Below are 16,695 nucleotides of genomic sequence, written 5' to 3' on the forward strand. Positions count from 1 at the left end.
AGTCCTCTGTTTGACCACTGTGGCCACACAGGTGAAGCTGAGCGTGTACTGGGATTACGCCAAGGCTGTGGGATTCTGGACCACTCTGGTCATCTGTCTGCTGTATGGGGGTCAAAGCGCAGCTGCCATTGGGGCCAACGTGTGGCTCAGTGCCTGGACCGATGAGGCTGCAGCGGGCAACCAGCAGAACAGCACCTCCTACAGACTAGGTGTCTACGCCGCCTTGGGAATTCTGCAAGGTGAGCCTGCAGAGATACTTAGAAGGGGCACCAGTGGTCCCTTCCTCAGCTCTGAGCGGCTGGGTCCCCCAAAGCATGCCCTTGCCTCTGAATCTCTCTCTACCGTCACAACCCTAGTGACTCCCTGGCCCTCCCTAGCCGTCTACCTGCCTCTAGACCTGTCTAGCTCATCCTAGCTATGCCCTGCCTTTGAGTCTGCCTAGTTCACTGAGGAGATCCCTCATCTTGGAACTTGCCCCTGCATTCTGCCACCTGGCCCAGGTGAACAAGTGCCCCTCTGCCTCCTCCATCAGGGCTCCTGGTGATGCTGTCTGCTATCACGATGGCTGTGGGTGGTGTCCAAGCTGCCCGCTTGCTTCACCAGGCGCTGCTGCACAACAAGATGCGCTCGCCACAGTCCTTCTTTGATACGACGCCCTCAGGCCGCATCCTCAACCGCTTCTCCAAGGACATCTACGTCATTGATGAGATTCTGGCTCCCACCATCCTCATGCTGCTGAATTCCTTCTACAACTCCATCTCCACCCTTGTGGTCATCGTGGCCAGCACGCCACTCTTTGCTGTGGTCATCCTGCCTTTGGCTGTCCTCTACCTCTTTGTCCAGGTGTGCCCTGAGTGAGTGGGCATGACTTAGCATGAGCGTGGCTGTTGTGTGGGCCGGGCTCTCTTGGGGGCCATCTGTGGCAGATGTAGGGAGGGCACACCCCCCTTCACCTTCACAGCTGGATTTGAGTCAGTAAACACCTTTTTGAAACTCATTTTCCTCACCTGTAAAATAGAATCATGGATCCCACCTCATAGAGTTATCAATAGGATAAAATTCTTGTAAATTATGACTGGCCCTGGAACTCCTTCCTGCTGGCTATTTTTTAATAAAATATTGTCAACAGTTTAAGACACATTATCCTTCCCTTGCTTTTAGGTATCATCTAAACTTACATGCCATATCATATGATGCATATATGATATGTGATGCATATCTTATTAACTTACATGGTTCTTAACATAGATGAGTGATAATATTCAGATACAGCTAACTGTGAAAGGCATTTATGTTGCTGATCCCCTGTCCTGCCATTAATCAGTTGATGAAGGTAACCCACAGGTGGCAGAAGCTCAGGCCTGTGTGTGAAGACTGTGACCTGGGCTGCGCTCTGTCCTGGGACAGGGACTTTCAGCTGTACATCCTGCATGGTCCTGGCCATCTTGGGGCCCACAGGGTAGAGGATGGAAGATGGAGGCAGACTGTGGTTTTGTGGGGCTGACATTTAAACAACTGAGGGGTGGAATGGGGAGAGGTTCTTTAAGAAAAAGAATATGAAATTATCTTATTTTTGCAAATTTGGCAAGATTTTGATTGTGTGAACACATTGCCAGGCCCCTAAGTGGAGATAGGCATTGTCACTGACTTGGGAGGCAAAATGAAGTCAGTGCGATACTTCAGGCCTGCAGAGTGAGTGGCCAGGAGCTGAGAGGGAATTGGGAAAGGCTTTGTGGACAAAGTGGCCTGAAGGACTGAGCAGAGCTGACCGGAGGGGAGAGAGTGGGCGGAGTTCATGGAGCCATATCAGGACCCCAGGTCTCGGGTTCTTTCGGGCCAGGGAAGGGAGTGAGGTCTTATCGGGCAGTGGGACGGAGGGGGAGGTGGCACGGATGGGCCCAGAGGACACGCAGAACTGAGCTGGGATTCCAGAGTCCTGACTCTAAGTTCTTTCTCCAACCTCTGTCAGCGCTTCTATGTGGCTACCTCACGGCAGCTGAAGCGGCTGGAATCTGTCAGCCGCTCGCCCATTTATTCCCACTTTTCGGAGACGGTGACTGGCTCCAGCGTCATCCGGGCCTACAGCCGCAGCCGGGACTTTGAGACCATCAGTGATGCTAAGGTGGACACCAACCAGAAGAGCTGCTACCCCTACATTGCCTCCAATAGGTCAGAAAGCACTCTGTCAGCCCCTGCTCCTTCCATGAGTTTCCGCCAGGGTCTCTGCAGGAGAGAGCCTGGTGTTCCAGGTCCAAGCCCCTCCTTTCCCCTAAACAGCCCTCTTCTTGCATCTGCCCCATTTCCTTCTTGCCTGATCTCTACAGGTGGCTGGGGATCCGAGTGGAGTTCGTGGGCAACTGTGTTGTGCTCTTTGCTGCACTCTTCGCTGTGACTGGAAGAAACAGCCTGAGCCCAGGACTGGTGGGCCTGTCTGTGTCCTATGCCCTACAGGTACACAGAGGTCTCAGCCCCAGAGTAGGGCCGCCCCAGGGCAGAGGCCAGGTTTCATAAGCATCTCCTGAGTACCCCACTCTACCCAAAACGGGGACCAGCCATAGATTTTGATCTCCCAAACTGTGAGCTCCCAGTCAAGCATGGAGAGTCACTCCCACCAGCAGGGGATGATACTTTGGGGTGTGCAGATCTTAGTGGAGGAAGGACAAAAGGTAAGAGCCCAGAGGAGGTCTCTACCTGGGAGTGTTGGAGAAATGACCTTGGAGCTTGGCCCCAAGAGACAAATAGAAATTTGCTGTGCCTGCACAAGATCTAGAGGTCAACCTTGACAGGAGTCCTGGGGCAGGGACCTGGAGAGCTAGACTACACCTTATTTCACAAGCCTGCAGAGAAAGTACCTGGAGCAGGTGACTAGAGCCTGAGCAGGTCACCCTGATATCAGCTGATATTGTCAAAAGGTTAAACAGCTGCAAATGGAATTTTTGTGAAGCAGATCATATTTGCAATGCCTCAGGTGACTCAAGTCTTTGAGTTTTGATAAATAAACGACAATCCAGACAGGTCAGTCTTCTCAAACTATTCAGTATGCCTGTGAATCACCTGGAGATCTTAAACTGTAGATTCTGATACAGTAGGTCTGGGGCTCTGGCTTTTGCGAGTCTATCAAGACTTCTTGATTCGTGAAGTGTGGTCCGAGGATCAGTTGCATCATCTGCGAGCTTGTTAGAAATGTAGATTCTCTAGTCCTACCACAAACCTACTGAATCAGAAGCTACATTTTAAGAAGATTCCCTGGGGAATCTTTCTTGCGCGTGTTAAAGTTTGAGAAACACTGGGATGGGGGTGCCATTATCACTGCCTGAGGTACAGTTGTGATTAGAGCCCCAGGTGGTATAGCCATGGGTTTGCCCAGGCCCACCTGGGTCATAGTTGGGATAGGAGCATAATGAAGGAGTCTGAACTCCTCCCATAGCCATGTCAAGGGAGCACAGATTGCCCCACTTATGACCCAGTCCCTCTGGCTAGGTGACGTTGGCTCTGAACTGGATGATACGAATGATATCAGACTTGGAGTCTAATATTGTGGCTGTGGAGAGAGTCAAGGAGTACTCCAAGACGGAGATGGAGGTGGGTACGGAATCAGCCTGGGGCAGGGAGAGTTGAGAATAGCTGGTAGGGGTGCTTGATGGCCCACCATCCATCCCTACATCCCCCTAGGCCAGCTCTTCAGGTGGCTCTTCATTCAGTCCTTAAAGAGAGTCAACCAGAGGTCTATGTGAGGAGGTGTAGAGGGTTCAGAGTTGGACAAGACAATTCCTGATGAGTAGATAACAGCTCCCGTGTTCCAAGCCCTCCTCAGTCACAGTACTTTGTCCTCCCTGGGACCCCCGGTCCGGTGACCTGCCTCTGTCCCTCGGTCCATGAGTTCATCCAGCCTGGATTCTGTGCTCCACCAATGCCAACATTCTCAACTCCCTGGCCCTTCTCTCTCAGTCATCCTCTCTCCAGTTGAGCCCATCTGTCTACCTTCTACATGCCGGTGCTCGACTGCTAAAATGTTGCTGGAGAAAATCATTGATTTTACTTCAAGTTTATAACCACACACCACTGCTGGGTAGTCCCATCTTGCTTCTCCAAGAAGCATGTTTCCAGTTTCAGAAAGATTTGCTTCGGCCATTCCCTTTCCTTAAGCTCCCACTCCCTGTGCTCAGTCATCGACCTGGCCTAACAGTTCAATGAGGAAATAGGTTACGAGATGTGAACTCCCTTAGCCTTCTCGCCTCTGGACTTTCAAACCTGCCTGTGTCGCTTCACCTTTTTCCTCTTTTAACAGGAAATGTCCCTTCTCATTTCAAAGTCTACTCCCTCTACTTGTTCGTGTGGCCACCCGAGGACTTCACTTCCTTAATTACATGCTACATCATCCTTCTTGCTCCCTCTGTTGGATGATTCCCATCCACATGCAAAAAATATGCACTTGTACCTTCCATTCTAGACTCTCAAACCAACCCTCCCTTTCCTGTGTATCCTGTATCCCATTTCTCTGCTCTCCTTTGTCATGAAACTAGCTTTAAAACAGGTGCTCTCCCCCCGCCTCGTCACCTGCTGGCTTGTCTGCCTCGTGCAGCCTGGTTTCTGGCCCTATCACTCCACTGGATGCATTCAGCAGTGACTTCCTTGGTTCCAGAGGTAAGGACACTTCGCTGTTCTTCTCTAGTTCAACCTCTCGGCATTATTTGGACAAAATAGCCCTCGCTGCTTCTTGAAGGCACTTCATGGTTTCTGTGACCTGAGCTCCTGCCCTGTCAGCCCCCATTGAGCCCCCACCCCGTCTGTTCCTCCCAACCTGGCCTCTCCTGCCCCTGGGGCCCCCATCCGTCCCTGTCTTCTCCCAGCTTCTCTTATCACCCCCCTCCTCCCCCCATTCTCTGGGATCTTCAAATTCTCTCTCTTCATGCCTAGCATTACAATTTCCCCTGTCTACATACATGATCCTTTCTCCATAGCCTCAAAAATTCTGCCCCCAATCCTGCTACCCATTGTTTTGATCCCTCCTCAAGAGAGCATGGCACCTGACTCCAATACTCTTGCCTGGAAAATCCCATGGACAGAGGAGCCTGGTAGGCTGCAGTCCATGGGGTCTCGAAGAGTCAGACACGACTGAGCGACTTCACTTTCACTTTTCACTTTCATGCATTGGAGAAGGAAATGGCAACCCACTCCAGTGTTCTTGCCTGGAGAATCCCAGGGACGGGGGAGCCTGGGGGGCTGCCGTCTATGGGGCCGCACAGAATCGGACACGACTGACGCGACTTAGCAGCAGCAGCAGCAGGAGAGCAGATTATCTGTACTGGCCGCTTTGTTTCTTGATTGCTGACACTCTGACTCCCCCTCTGTCTCCCCAAGTAGCAGCAGAGAGATCCCTTAAAAACATACCAAATCACATTATTATTCTGTGCATGGCCCTACATCTTACTCAAGGTAAAACAAAACAAAACAAAACAAAACAACAGTCCTTAAACTGCCCTGCAAAGCCCTACATGGTGGGGTCTTCCACCACCTGTCTCCTACCTCCTACCTTTGTCACTGTGCTCCAGCACACACCTGGAGGTGTTTATCCTTGCTGTTTCCTCTGCCTGGCATGCCTTTCCCTCAGATATCTACTTGTCTGGTTCCTTTACTTCCTGCAGGTCTTTATTTAAATATCACCTCCTCCAGGAAGCCTTCCCTGACCACCCTGTACAGAACAGCAACAGCAGGCACTTCTCCATACTCATCACCATCTGACATTACATAGACTTACTTGTTAATGGCATGCCTCCTTAGATTAGGATGTGAGCCCCACAGGAACAAGGACTTTGTCTACTTTACCGTTGCTACCCCACCACCTGTCATGGAGAAGCCACCCAATAATAAAGAATGGTGAAAGGGGCAGTCGGGGCATGTGGAAGGGGCTGCTTAGGGATCTTGGGCATGAGGGGAGTAGAGGAGGGCAAAGTTCTGTGGGGGATAATGTCAGATGGATAGAGTCATTGAACCACAAGGTTGGGCCGCACAAGTGCCAGGGGCTCCCCGCCAGGCTCCCTGGCAGGTGAGGATGGCAGGGGCCTGGGAAGAGAGGCGGACTGAAGATGGAAGAGGGCTGGGCTGGGGAAGAGATGTCGCCCTGATGCAGAACCTGTCCTCCCCTGATGGCCAGGCCCCCTGGGTGGTGGAGGGCAGCCGTCCGCCAGCAGGCTGGCCACTGAAGGGTGAGGTGGAGTTCCGAAATTATTCCGTGCGCTACCGGCCGGGCCTGGAGCTGGTGTTGAAGGACCTGAGTCTGCGAGTGCATGGTGGCGAGAAGGTGCGTGCGGGGCGGGTTTGTGCCTGGGGAATGTGGGTCTGTGGGATGGCAGGCACCCAGCCTAGAGGTCTGCTTAGCCTTCCGAGGGAGTCCTGGAGACAGACTCACCAACTCCCCAGCCTTTGCCTGACAGCCTCCTACCCCCTCCAGGTGGGGATCGTGGGCCGCACTGGGGCTGGTAAATCGTCCATGACTCTCTGCCTGTTCCGCATCCTGGAGGCGGCTGAGGGCGAAATCTACATCGATGGCCTCAATGTGGCCAACATCGGGCTCCATGACCTGCGTTCTAAGCTGACCATCATCCCCCAGGTACCAGTCTGGCTTTGTCTGGTCACACTGACCAGTGACCCTGGGGGCAGGCTCCACGCTTGTCCTGTAGCTTGAGGTTCAAGACTGGGACCTCTATCTGGGAAGCTGGGGAGCAGGACAGCAGGAGCAGAGCCACAGAGGGACCATGTGTCATGGGTCTGGAAGGGACAGATGTATCCTGCTCAATATCACCCTGTCCTCTGACCTCCTAGACCAACAGAACCACAGACTCTTCCATACGGCCCACACCAGAGGTGTTCTATCCTGCTCTCCTGGTTTCACAGCTCTGAATTACATTTCACTTTTCTGGCTTCTCTGGAGTATTTTGCTGCCCACTGGACACTTTGGAGTCAGATTAGCGGCTCAAGGTTTCTACTTTAGCAGAGGACTTTGGGTTGGCAAAGCTGAGGTTTATCATGTCTCCACAGGCATTTTTCTATCTCCTTGGCCATTGCCTCCCTCCTGGAGGGTTGGGGACACAGTGGAAATGCCTCCACCTCAATCCCTTTCTTGTTCCCTGGCCTCGGGGCCCATGGCTCCCTATGGGGCCTGAGCTGCCTCCCTCTGAGGACTTGCTTTGTCCCCAGGACCCCATCTTGTTCTCGGGGACCCTGCGCATGAACCTGGACCCCTTTGGCTGTTACTCAGAGGAAGACATGTGGCAAGCTTTGGAGCTGTCCCACCTGCACACATTCGTGAGCTCCCAGCCTGCAGGCCTGGACTTCCAGTGCTCCGAGGGTGGGGAGAATCTCAGGTAAGAGCTGGGAGTGGGTGGGTCAGGAATAGCACTCCGCTGCATTAGAGGATCTAGCATCAAATGACACCAGGCCAGCCCTCTCCTGCCCTCCCACTCCCATCTTGTTGTGGTTGAGTCACTAAATCGTGTCGGACTCTGCAACCCCACTGACTGCAGCAAATAAGGCTTCCCTGTCCTTCACGGTCTCCCAGAGTTTGCTCAAATTCATGTCCATTGAGTTGGTGATGCCATCCAACCATCTCATCCTCTGTCGCCCCCTTCTCTTCCTGCCGTCAGTCTTTCCCAGCATCAGGGTCTTTTCCAGAAAATTGGCTCTTCACATCAGGTGGCCAAAGTATTGGAGCTTCAGCTTCACCACCAGTCCTTCTAGTGACTACTCAGGGTTGATTTCCTTTAGGATTAACTGGTTTGGTCTCCTTGCTGTCCAAAGGACTCAAGAGTTTTCTCCAGCACCAGGATTCCAAAGTATCAATTCTTCAGCACTCAGCCTTATCTAGGGTCCAACTCTCACCTCTGTATATTACTACTGGAAAAACCATAGCTTTGATTATATGGACCTTTGTCAGCAAAGTGACATCTCTGCTTTTTAGTATGCTGTCTAGGTTTGTCATAGCTTTTCTTCCAAAGAACAAGCATCTTTTAATTTCATGGCTGCAGTCACTGTCGACAGTGATTTTGGAGTCCAAGAAAATAAAATCTGCCGTTATTTCCATTTTTTCCCCATCTATCTGCCATGAAGTGATGGAACTGGATGCCATGATATTCACTTTTTGAATGCTGAATTTTAAGCCAGCTTTTTCATTCTCCTCTTTCACCTTCAACAAGAGGCTCTTTAGTTCCTCCTCACTTTATGCCATTAGAGTGGTATCACATGCATATCTGAGGTTGTTGGTATTTCTCCAGGCAATCTTGATTCCAGCTTGTGAGTCATGCAGCCCAGCACTTTGCATGATGTACTCTACATATAAATTAAATAAGCAGGGTGACAATATTACAGTCTTAACATACTTCTTTCCCAATTTGGAACTAGTCCATTGTTCCATGATCAGTTCTCTTGCTTCTTGTCCTGCACACAGGTTTCTCAAGAGACAGGTAAGGTGATCTGGTATTCCTATCTCTTTAAGAATTTTCCACAGTTTGTTGTGATCCACACAGTTAAAGGCTTTAGCATAGTCAATGAAGCAGAAGTGGATTTTTGTTTTTTAATTCCCTTGAATTTTCTATGACCCAACCAATGTTGACAATTTGATCTCTGGTTCCTCTGCCTTTTCTAAATCCAGATTGTACATCTGGAATTTCTCAGTTCATATACTGTTGAAGCCTAGCTTGAAGGATTTTGAGCATTACCTTGCTAGTATGTTGAATGAGTGCAACTGTACCATAGTTTGAACATTCTTTGGCATTGCCCATCTTTGGGATTGGAATGAGAACACCTTTTCCAGTCCCGTGGCCACTGCTGAGTTTTCCAAATTTGCTGGCAAGTTTAGTGCAGCACTTCCACAGCATCATCTTTTAGGATTTGAAAGAGCTTAGCTGGAATTCCGTCACCTCCACTAGCTTTGTTTGTAGTCATGCTTCCTAAGGCCCACTTGACTTCACACTCCAGGATGTCTGGCTCTAGGTGAGTGAGAAAGTGTATCTTTCCCTTTGTCCTTCACCTTTCACTTCTTTTCTCAGCTGTTTGTACAGCCTCCTCAGACCACCACTTTGCCTCTTTTTGTGTTTGTTTTTCTTGGGGATGGTTTTGGTCATTGCCTCCTGTACAATGTTACTAACTTCCGTCCATAGTTCTTCAGGCATTCTGTCTACCAGGTCTAATCCCTTGACTCTATTTGCCACATCCACTGTATAATCATAAGGGATTCGTTTAGGTCATATTTGAATGGCCTAGTGATTTGAACTCAGGGGGCACTCTACTGTATTGAGCATATCTGTGTGCCAGGCTTCTCACTGACTCCTCACACAAGCCCCAGAGAGACTGAGCTAGGGCCAAAAGCGCACAGCTGGGAGAAGACACGCCTGGGCTTTCAGCTAGGTCTGGGAGACTCCAAGGCCCCAGTCAGTTTCCTCTTGTGAGGTTGTCAGTGCTGTGCTTGGCCTGATGAGGGGGCTGTGGACCGAACCTGTTGAGAAGACCAGAGGAAACATACAGAACTTTAGGGAAGTCTTTTATTTTTTCCAAGTTGGATGCAATTTTGTCTCTGGTTTAGAATGGGCAAAGTGAGCTCTCCAGGCCTTTCTTTGCTTCCTTATAGCCCCAGATTTTATATCCCTAGCCACTGGGTCATATATCAGAGAGAGTCAGAGTCACTTCTCACTGAGTCTAAAAGCTTGAGATACATGTGCCTGTGTTAACTGTGTGGTTTGGGGCAAGTTGCTTAACCTCTCTGTGCCTTCGTTTTCTTAACTCTAAAAGGAGTCGGGGACAACAGTTCCATTCCTTTGGCATCATGCCACCTGACAGCCACGCTGAAAACAGAAACGGATGAATTAAATTTTGGAATTATGTATTTTATTTAGCCCAAAATATCTAAAATATTAGATATCTAAAATATTAGATATTTCAAATCACTTCAACATGTACTTGATATAAAAGCTATTCTGGATATCTTGCATTTTTTCCTATTAAGTATAAAATCCTGTGTGTATTTTTACACTTACAGCACTTTCACTTTTCACTTTCATGCATTGGAGAAGGAAATGGCAACCCACTCCAGTGTTCTTGCCTGGAGAATCCAGGGGGAGCCTGGTGGGCTGCCGTCTATGGGGTCGCACAGAGTCGGACACGACTGAAGCGACTTAGCAGCAGCAGCACATCTCGATTCAGATTTGCCTCATTTCAGGTAGCCCACATTCACGTGTGGCTAGTGGCCATCATTTGGACAGGGTGGTTTTATGGGTTTTGTGATGAAATGGAAAGCACTTAGACTGGATACACTCCTGAGAAATTTAGCTATTCTTATTATTCTACTCAGTCCATACCTGAGTGGACTCTCTCCAGACAAAACAAAAACAAAAACTTGTACATTTCAGTTCAGTTCAGTTCAGTTCAGTTCAATCGCTCAGTCGTGTCCGACTCTCTTTGTGATCCCATGAATCGCAGCACGCCAGGCCTCCCTGTCCATCACCAACTCCCGGAGTTTACTCAAACTCGTGTCCATTGAGTCAGTGATTTCTTCCAACCATCTCATCCTCTGTCGTCCCCTTCTCCTCCCGCTTTCAATCTTTCCCAGCATCAGGGTCTTTTCAAATGAGTCAGCTCTTTGCATCAGGTGGCCAAAGTATTGGAGTTTCAGCTTCAACATCAGTCCTTCCAATGAATATTCAGGACTAATTTTCTTTAGGATGGACTGGTTGGATCTCCTTGCCGTCCAAGGGACTCTCAAGAGTCTTTTCCAACACCGCAGTTCAAAAGCATCAATTCTTTGGCGCTCAGCTTTCTTTATAGTCCAACTCTCACATCCATACATGAATACTGGAAAAACTTAATAGTGTTCAAGGCACGTTGGCCTCCACTATCTCCTTTAGTCTTTACTGCAGTCTTGTGGGCTAGAAATGAGGCTCCAAAGTATAAAACGATTTGCCCAAGGCCACTTAACTAGCAAGGGGTTGGGCAAGCACTCAGGGAAGTGGGAGTTTTTGCCCCAAGCCTTTACTTGCTGCATCATAGCCACTGGTGGGATGCCCCCACCTCCAGAGTCAGCCTTGTAAGAATCAATGTGTCCAGTCCCTGGATCTCACTTACACAACCAGGTTGGGGTGGCTGGCAGACAAGCCTAGGCTACCAGACCCTATGCCCCATAGCTGTTTTTTGGCCCATTCTCCGATCCCTGCTTGCCATCAGCACGTCTCACCAGATCACCCCTCCATCCCCACATCAACCAGGACCTGAGACAGAAATCCACTCCCCTCCTCCCTCCCTGAGCTTGTAGTCACTTTAAGCATAACCTGTATCCTGTGCCAGTCCCACCATAAATCAGCCCTAAATTCTATCTGGCAGCTCATTCTGCTGCCAAAACCTTCATTAGTTGCGGGAATGGGCTGAAAGAGAGCCTGGTCTTCACTTGGGCTGGAGTGACTCACCCCTTTGGGAAGGGCTGAGGTATTTGTCCTTGGGTGTGGGGGTGCTGTAGCCTCTGTGGTTGGGAACACTGCCTTGCTTTGTTCATTAGCTCTGGCTTCCAAGGCAGGAGGTGCACCCCTCCTCCACCTCTCCAGTGACTAGACATGGGGAGCCCCCTAGATCCTCCTCTGCCCTGCCCCTCTGAGTTCCCACCATAGAGCCCTGATCTGTATTCCCTATGGGGGCAGGAGATGGCTGAATTGTGTGATATTAGGCTCAGCAAGATGGCATGATGTATGCAAATACCAGGAGGAGTCATTTCAGTGTGTTATTACTAAGGTGTAAATGACTAATAGAGTGAAACAGAGGAACATGGTGACACTAGCTAAAGAGTGAGAAGAGGGAAGAAAGCACAGAAAGAGGGAGCCGGGGGTGCCAGAGAGAGACTGGGGATTTCACAATGGTAAGTACTGGCTCTACCTCAAGGCTCCTCATTATCCCGGTGGTGTCCAGACCTCAACTCTGTGTTCCAGGAGTACTGGGCTAAGGCAGAAATGGGAGAGGTTAGACAGAGAGCCAGCCCGAGGCTAGTGAAAAGGAGCAGAGACAGAAACAGCTTGGGGAGTAAAGCCTGGGGGGCAGGTTGGGGGCACCCAGCTGGAGACTTCCTTGCTTTCCCTACTCCCAGTGTGGGCCAGCGGCAGCTCGTGTGCCTGGCCAGAGCCCTGCTTCGCAAGAGTCGAATCCTGGTGTTAGACGAGGCCACGGCCGCCATTGACCTGGAGACTGACGACCTCATCCAGGCCACCATCCGCACCCAGTTTGAGACCTGCACAGTGCTGACCATCGCGCACAGGCTGAACACCATCATGGACTACACCAGGTAGCGCGCTGGGACCCGAGCAGGGAGGGGCAGGCGAAGGGACAGGCAGATCATCTGGATATGTGGATGTGGGAGCCTTGGGGGATTATCTATGGTATGGAAGGGGGATAACAGCATGGGTTACCTGGGCACTGGGTGCACAGTGATGGTTTCTGAGACACAAGGGACACTTTGGAGGTACCAAAATGTTGGGAATGGGCATGTTGGGGCTCCCTGAGGCTTGGTTCACTCCCCTACCCCAGCCCTTAATGCTGAGATGAGGGGAACCAGATCCTTCATGCTAAATCCTGTCACTTCCTGAGCACCTGCTTCATTTGCTCCTCATCCCCACCCTGTGGGCATAGAGACCAGGAAGCCACTGAGGGAAGGTATATGATGCTTGGGTCCCTGCCTCGGTGAGCCAGACACACCATCATGCAGAGTAGATGCTTTGTTGTGGGAAAGCAGAGGGCGGAGTCCCAAGCCTGGCTCTGCTGCTGTGTGACCTTGGGCAATTTGCAAAACCTTCATGAAACTGTCTCTTGAGGTTGTTGTAAGTAACCAATGAAATAAAGTATTAGAAGTGCAGGTGATCCTAGAATATGTTCATTTCCTCCCTAACCCCTTGTTGTAATTCTCCCTAGAACCAGCTTCTCAAAGAATTAGGGAAGAAGCCTTGCTCTTGGCATCTTACAGCTTCCCTGGGGAGTCAGCTCATTCAGCCAAAAGGAAAAAATGTGCCCTATTCTCTCATTGTGCCTAATGTCAAGGTGTGGCTCTGGAGGACAGGATAGGGGTTGGGGGACTCAGAAGCCTGATGGAAGTGAGCTGGTACTGGACTGCCAGCCTAGCTCCTTTGGAGGCACAGGAGCTCAGGGTGAGGAAGAGGCAGGAGGCTGCAAAGAATCTATGCTGAGGTAGTATGGTGGGAGTACCTCGACAAGGTTTCATTCCCAAAACAAACACCTGCAGGATGTCGGGAGGTGGGGAAACACATGGACAGGGCAATGGGCAGACCTTGTCCCTCTCTCAAAAGTGTCCCCACACAGGTCCCAGGGGCTCGGAAACCAAGCTGAGAATGCCTGATGCTACTGTCTGTTCCATCCCCACCATATCCCCGCTCTCCACTCTTATCCAAGACCCACTGGGAGAAGAGTGGGTAGGAAGGCTTGAGCCCTGGGTCCACACAAGGGAAAGGGCCAGACCGACAGGATCTCTTCCCAGGCCTAACTGAAAATGGTTTTCACCAGCAGCCCTGAGGGGCAAAACCTCAAACTGACCTTGGAGGTTGGGAGTTCAGTCATTTGAGTGGATCAGGCAGAAATTAACGACATAATCACACTACTGAACATGTAATTAGAGCCTGCAGGAAGGAAGCAAGGGTCCACATGTGTAGGCAGAGGAGCCAATCCATTCAGGCAGTGAAGGAGCCCAGGGCCTGGGCTTAGAATCCTGCTCACGCCTCACCCTGGGAGGCAGCTTGTCGGCCCTGCACTAAGAGCATCCTGTGTTTAGTTAGCAAGAGATTCTAAGCCCAGGCCCAGGCTTGAATTCTCGTCCTTTAGGGCACCAGCCAAGCCCTAAAGAACGAGTAAAAGTTGGGTAGCAAGGAGGAGATGTGATAGGGAGGGAGCCGGAAATTTCAGGAAAAGGCTGTAGCACGTGCAAAGGCCCGGAGGTAAGAGGCACAAGAGTAAAAAGGGAGAAGGGGCAGTAGAACCAAGAGGAGGGGAAGAAAGCTAGGCCTCACTCTGCTGCACTGAGGGCCATGGGAAAGCATTTAGTCCTCACCCCAAGAGCAAAGGGAAGCCACTGAAGTGAGGTGGGCAGTCGCCTAGACTTCAGTTTGGGCAGTGGCTAGACAGTGATGTTCACAGACACACCTCTTCCCAAGGGGCTCTTCCAGGAGCCCCACAGGTGGGTCAACGACTGCATGCAGTCCAGGCCCTCCTACTGGGGAGCATCTCCTAGGATGTGGGGGAGCCCTGTCTGCTTCCACCTCACCCTGGGAGCCAGCTTGTCAGCTCTGCACTAGGTGTATCCTGTTTAGTTGACAAGAGAGTCTAAGCCCAGGCCCAGGCCTGACTATGTGTGGGCGGGGGGAGCAGCCGCCAGATTTGTAGCCAGATTCCAGCGTCAGGCCTCATTCCCACCGTGTGCCTTTGTGAGTTGGCACAAAGCAGATGGATACATACAGGCCCATGGCTCCCTGCGCACACTCCTGTGACCCTGGTGAGGGGAAGGGCTCATTAAGGAAGGTTTTCAGAGCCCTGACTAGCAGAGATGAATAGGACCTTGTGTTTGATCCCAGAAACTGCCTCATCTGCCAGAACAGCAAATGGAGTGGCTAAAATAACCAGTCTTGCAAGTGTGCACATGCGGCATAGCGCTTGTGTTGGGTGGGTTGACTGAAGTGGAAGGGTTGGCATGTCACTGAGGGGTCTGAGCTGTACTCAGAAGGACAGGGTTGGACCACGAAGCCAGATCTGAGCTGACGGAGACCTGACCACTTCTTTTCTTTGGCTAGGGTCCTGGTCCTGGACAAAGGGACGATAGTTGAATTTGATTCTCCAACCAACCTCATTGCAGCCAGAGGCATCTTCTATGGGATGGCCAGAGATGCTGGACTTGCCTAAAATATATTCCTGGTTTTTCTTCCTGGACATTCTTAAAGTTTCCATCACGAATGGAAAGGACACCAAATATGTCTACAGAATGGACTTGATGGCAAATGTTGGGGACATTTGTTAGGTCTTTGTCCCTGCCAGGTGCCTCGCAGGATAACCATGCTAAATGCTTCAGGGGGGGAAGTGAGGGCCCAGAGGTGAGTGACATGCCCAAGGTCATTGCTAATATGTGGCAGAGCCCAGACTAGTCCCCGAGTCTCCTGATTCCCAATGTGGCATTATTTCCACACTGTACTGCTTATAATCATTTCAAGGGATGACCTCCCTACCCCCATGATTTTTCGTATTTTCTAATCTGAAGTGTTTCTGGTTTTGTTTTTAAATAAAGCTTTCTCCTCTTCGAACAGAAGACTGCCAGGTCACACCATCCCTAGGAACTGAGTCCAATACTCATTAAAAATGGAGCACTGATGAAATAAAGCTACGTGTTAACAATACATACACTCCAATGTAGCCTTTCTCTCTGTTCACAAGGTCTAGGGGCTAGGGCCTTCAGAGGAGGTGGAGAAGAAGGAGGGAGACGCAGAGGTAGCCTTTATGCACATCTACATGGCTGGAATTATCTGAAAACTTCAGACCCAAGAGCTTTTGGCTGGAAATACTGTCTTCACGGCCAAAACTCACTGGGTAATTGCCAGTAGTTCCTGTTCTGCTGTGTAGAGGCTGTAAAAAAGTGAGAAATAAAGCCCCTGATATCTGACCTGAGGCCTCTTGAGAAAGCTGCTGTGAACACCTTCACATTTATGTCATCCCTCAGACCACTACGCCTGCTTCTCTAGGGGATAAGAAGTGCATGGCACTTTATCTCCTTGCCCCTTTAGCATTCTGTTCCAGACAGGTCTCCATAACCCATGAGGTCTCCAAGTCATTCATCTTCCTCACTCTGGCTGAAGCTGACTGTGGGAGCACAGAGCAGCCCCGGGCCTACCCCCCGTTTTGAACATCCTAAGCGCTGGTAAATGAGGGGGTAACTTGCTTTTCTGAACAAGTCAACGAAATGTTTATTTTTCTACAGGTCAGAATTTACCTGGCACGCGGCCTTCAAGTCTTCTGGTCTCCTCTTTCATTTCTTCAACCTTTATTCTTGGTATAATGTGACTGGTTATGGATGATGTTTTTTTTCCCCTCCATCCTAAATGGTTTGCAGTAGGTGTGGAGATGGCTCCTTTGATCTGATTTTTCTATATGCGTTGGGCCAGCCTGTGCTGCAGGACTATTTGTTAAAGGTTAATCACATTTTTGGGGCTGGCCGTTTCTGCCCAGGATGTTTATGAGTGTACAGAGGAAGACTTCCATCCTTGTGATAAAGCAAGTATAAAAGCACCAAGGCCCAAATTATTCTGCTTCTCCTTGGAGCTAAGAAAAGGTCTTTGCTATGCTTCCTGATTTATCAGGCCAATTTGGCATGACGTATGCTTTGTGAGGCTCTAGCTGCCCCAAACCAACAGAAGTGCAGATTCATTCGGCATCATTCTCAGCTAAAGATCTGAAAGTGTAAGGCTGTATTTCCTTTCCTATCTTGGAAGTTTGCCTCTGAGCTCACTGAGACCCTGACAGGTGCTGACAGCCCAAAGGAGAGACTCAGTTGTATAAAGTAAACAGGATAATCAAAAAATGTGGTTAATAGAGGATGGCCTCCATCTAGCGGGCTCAGCTACTCTGGGGAAATGAAGCTGACTGCTGTGAACTTAGAGGAAAGACTCCGCACAAAATATC

At 50.2% G+C, this 16,695-nt stretch overlaps 1 protein-coding gene across 3 annotated transcripts in view; it reads left to right on the top strand.

The window, feature by feature from the left end:
- Positions 1-15,420, top strand: part of ABCC3 (ATP binding cassette subfamily C member 3) — a 48,440-nt gene extending 33,020 nt beyond the window's left edge. Inside the window, exons 22-31 of one of the 3 annotated variants that reach the window (XM_040245667.1) lie at positions 32-239; positions 533-843; positions 1,970-2,169; positions 2,325-2,451; positions 3,481-3,582; positions 6,155-6,301; positions 6,452-6,610; positions 7,198-7,364; positions 12,119-12,313; positions 14,820-15,420. In XM_040245667.1, the coding sequence (XP_040101601.1) occupies positions 32-239; positions 533-843; positions 1,970-2,169; positions 2,325-2,451; positions 3,481-3,582; positions 6,155-6,301; positions 6,452-6,610; positions 7,198-7,364; positions 12,119-12,313; positions 14,820-14,928 (1,725 nt within the window). In that variant the 3' untranslated portion in view covers positions 14,929-15,420. Of the gene's footprint in view, positions 1-31; positions 240-532; positions 844-1,969; positions 2,170-2,324; positions 2,452-3,480; positions 3,583-4,523; positions 4,618-6,154; positions 6,302-6,451; positions 6,611-7,197; positions 7,365-12,118; positions 12,314-14,819 lie in introns of those variants that run through there. The other 2 variants (XR_005721855.1, XM_040245668.1) reach the window with 2 other exon arrangements.
- Positions 15,421-16,695: the final 1,275 nt, after the last annotated feature.

Source organism: Oryx dammah, unplaced genomic scaffold, assembly GCF_014754425.2.
Source record: "Oryx dammah isolate SB20612 unplaced genomic scaffold, SCBI_Odam_1.1 HiC_scaffold_8, whole genome shotgun sequence".
Taxonomy (NCBI): domain Eukaryota; kingdom Metazoa; phylum Chordata; class Mammalia; order Artiodactyla; family Bovidae; genus Oryx; species Oryx dammah.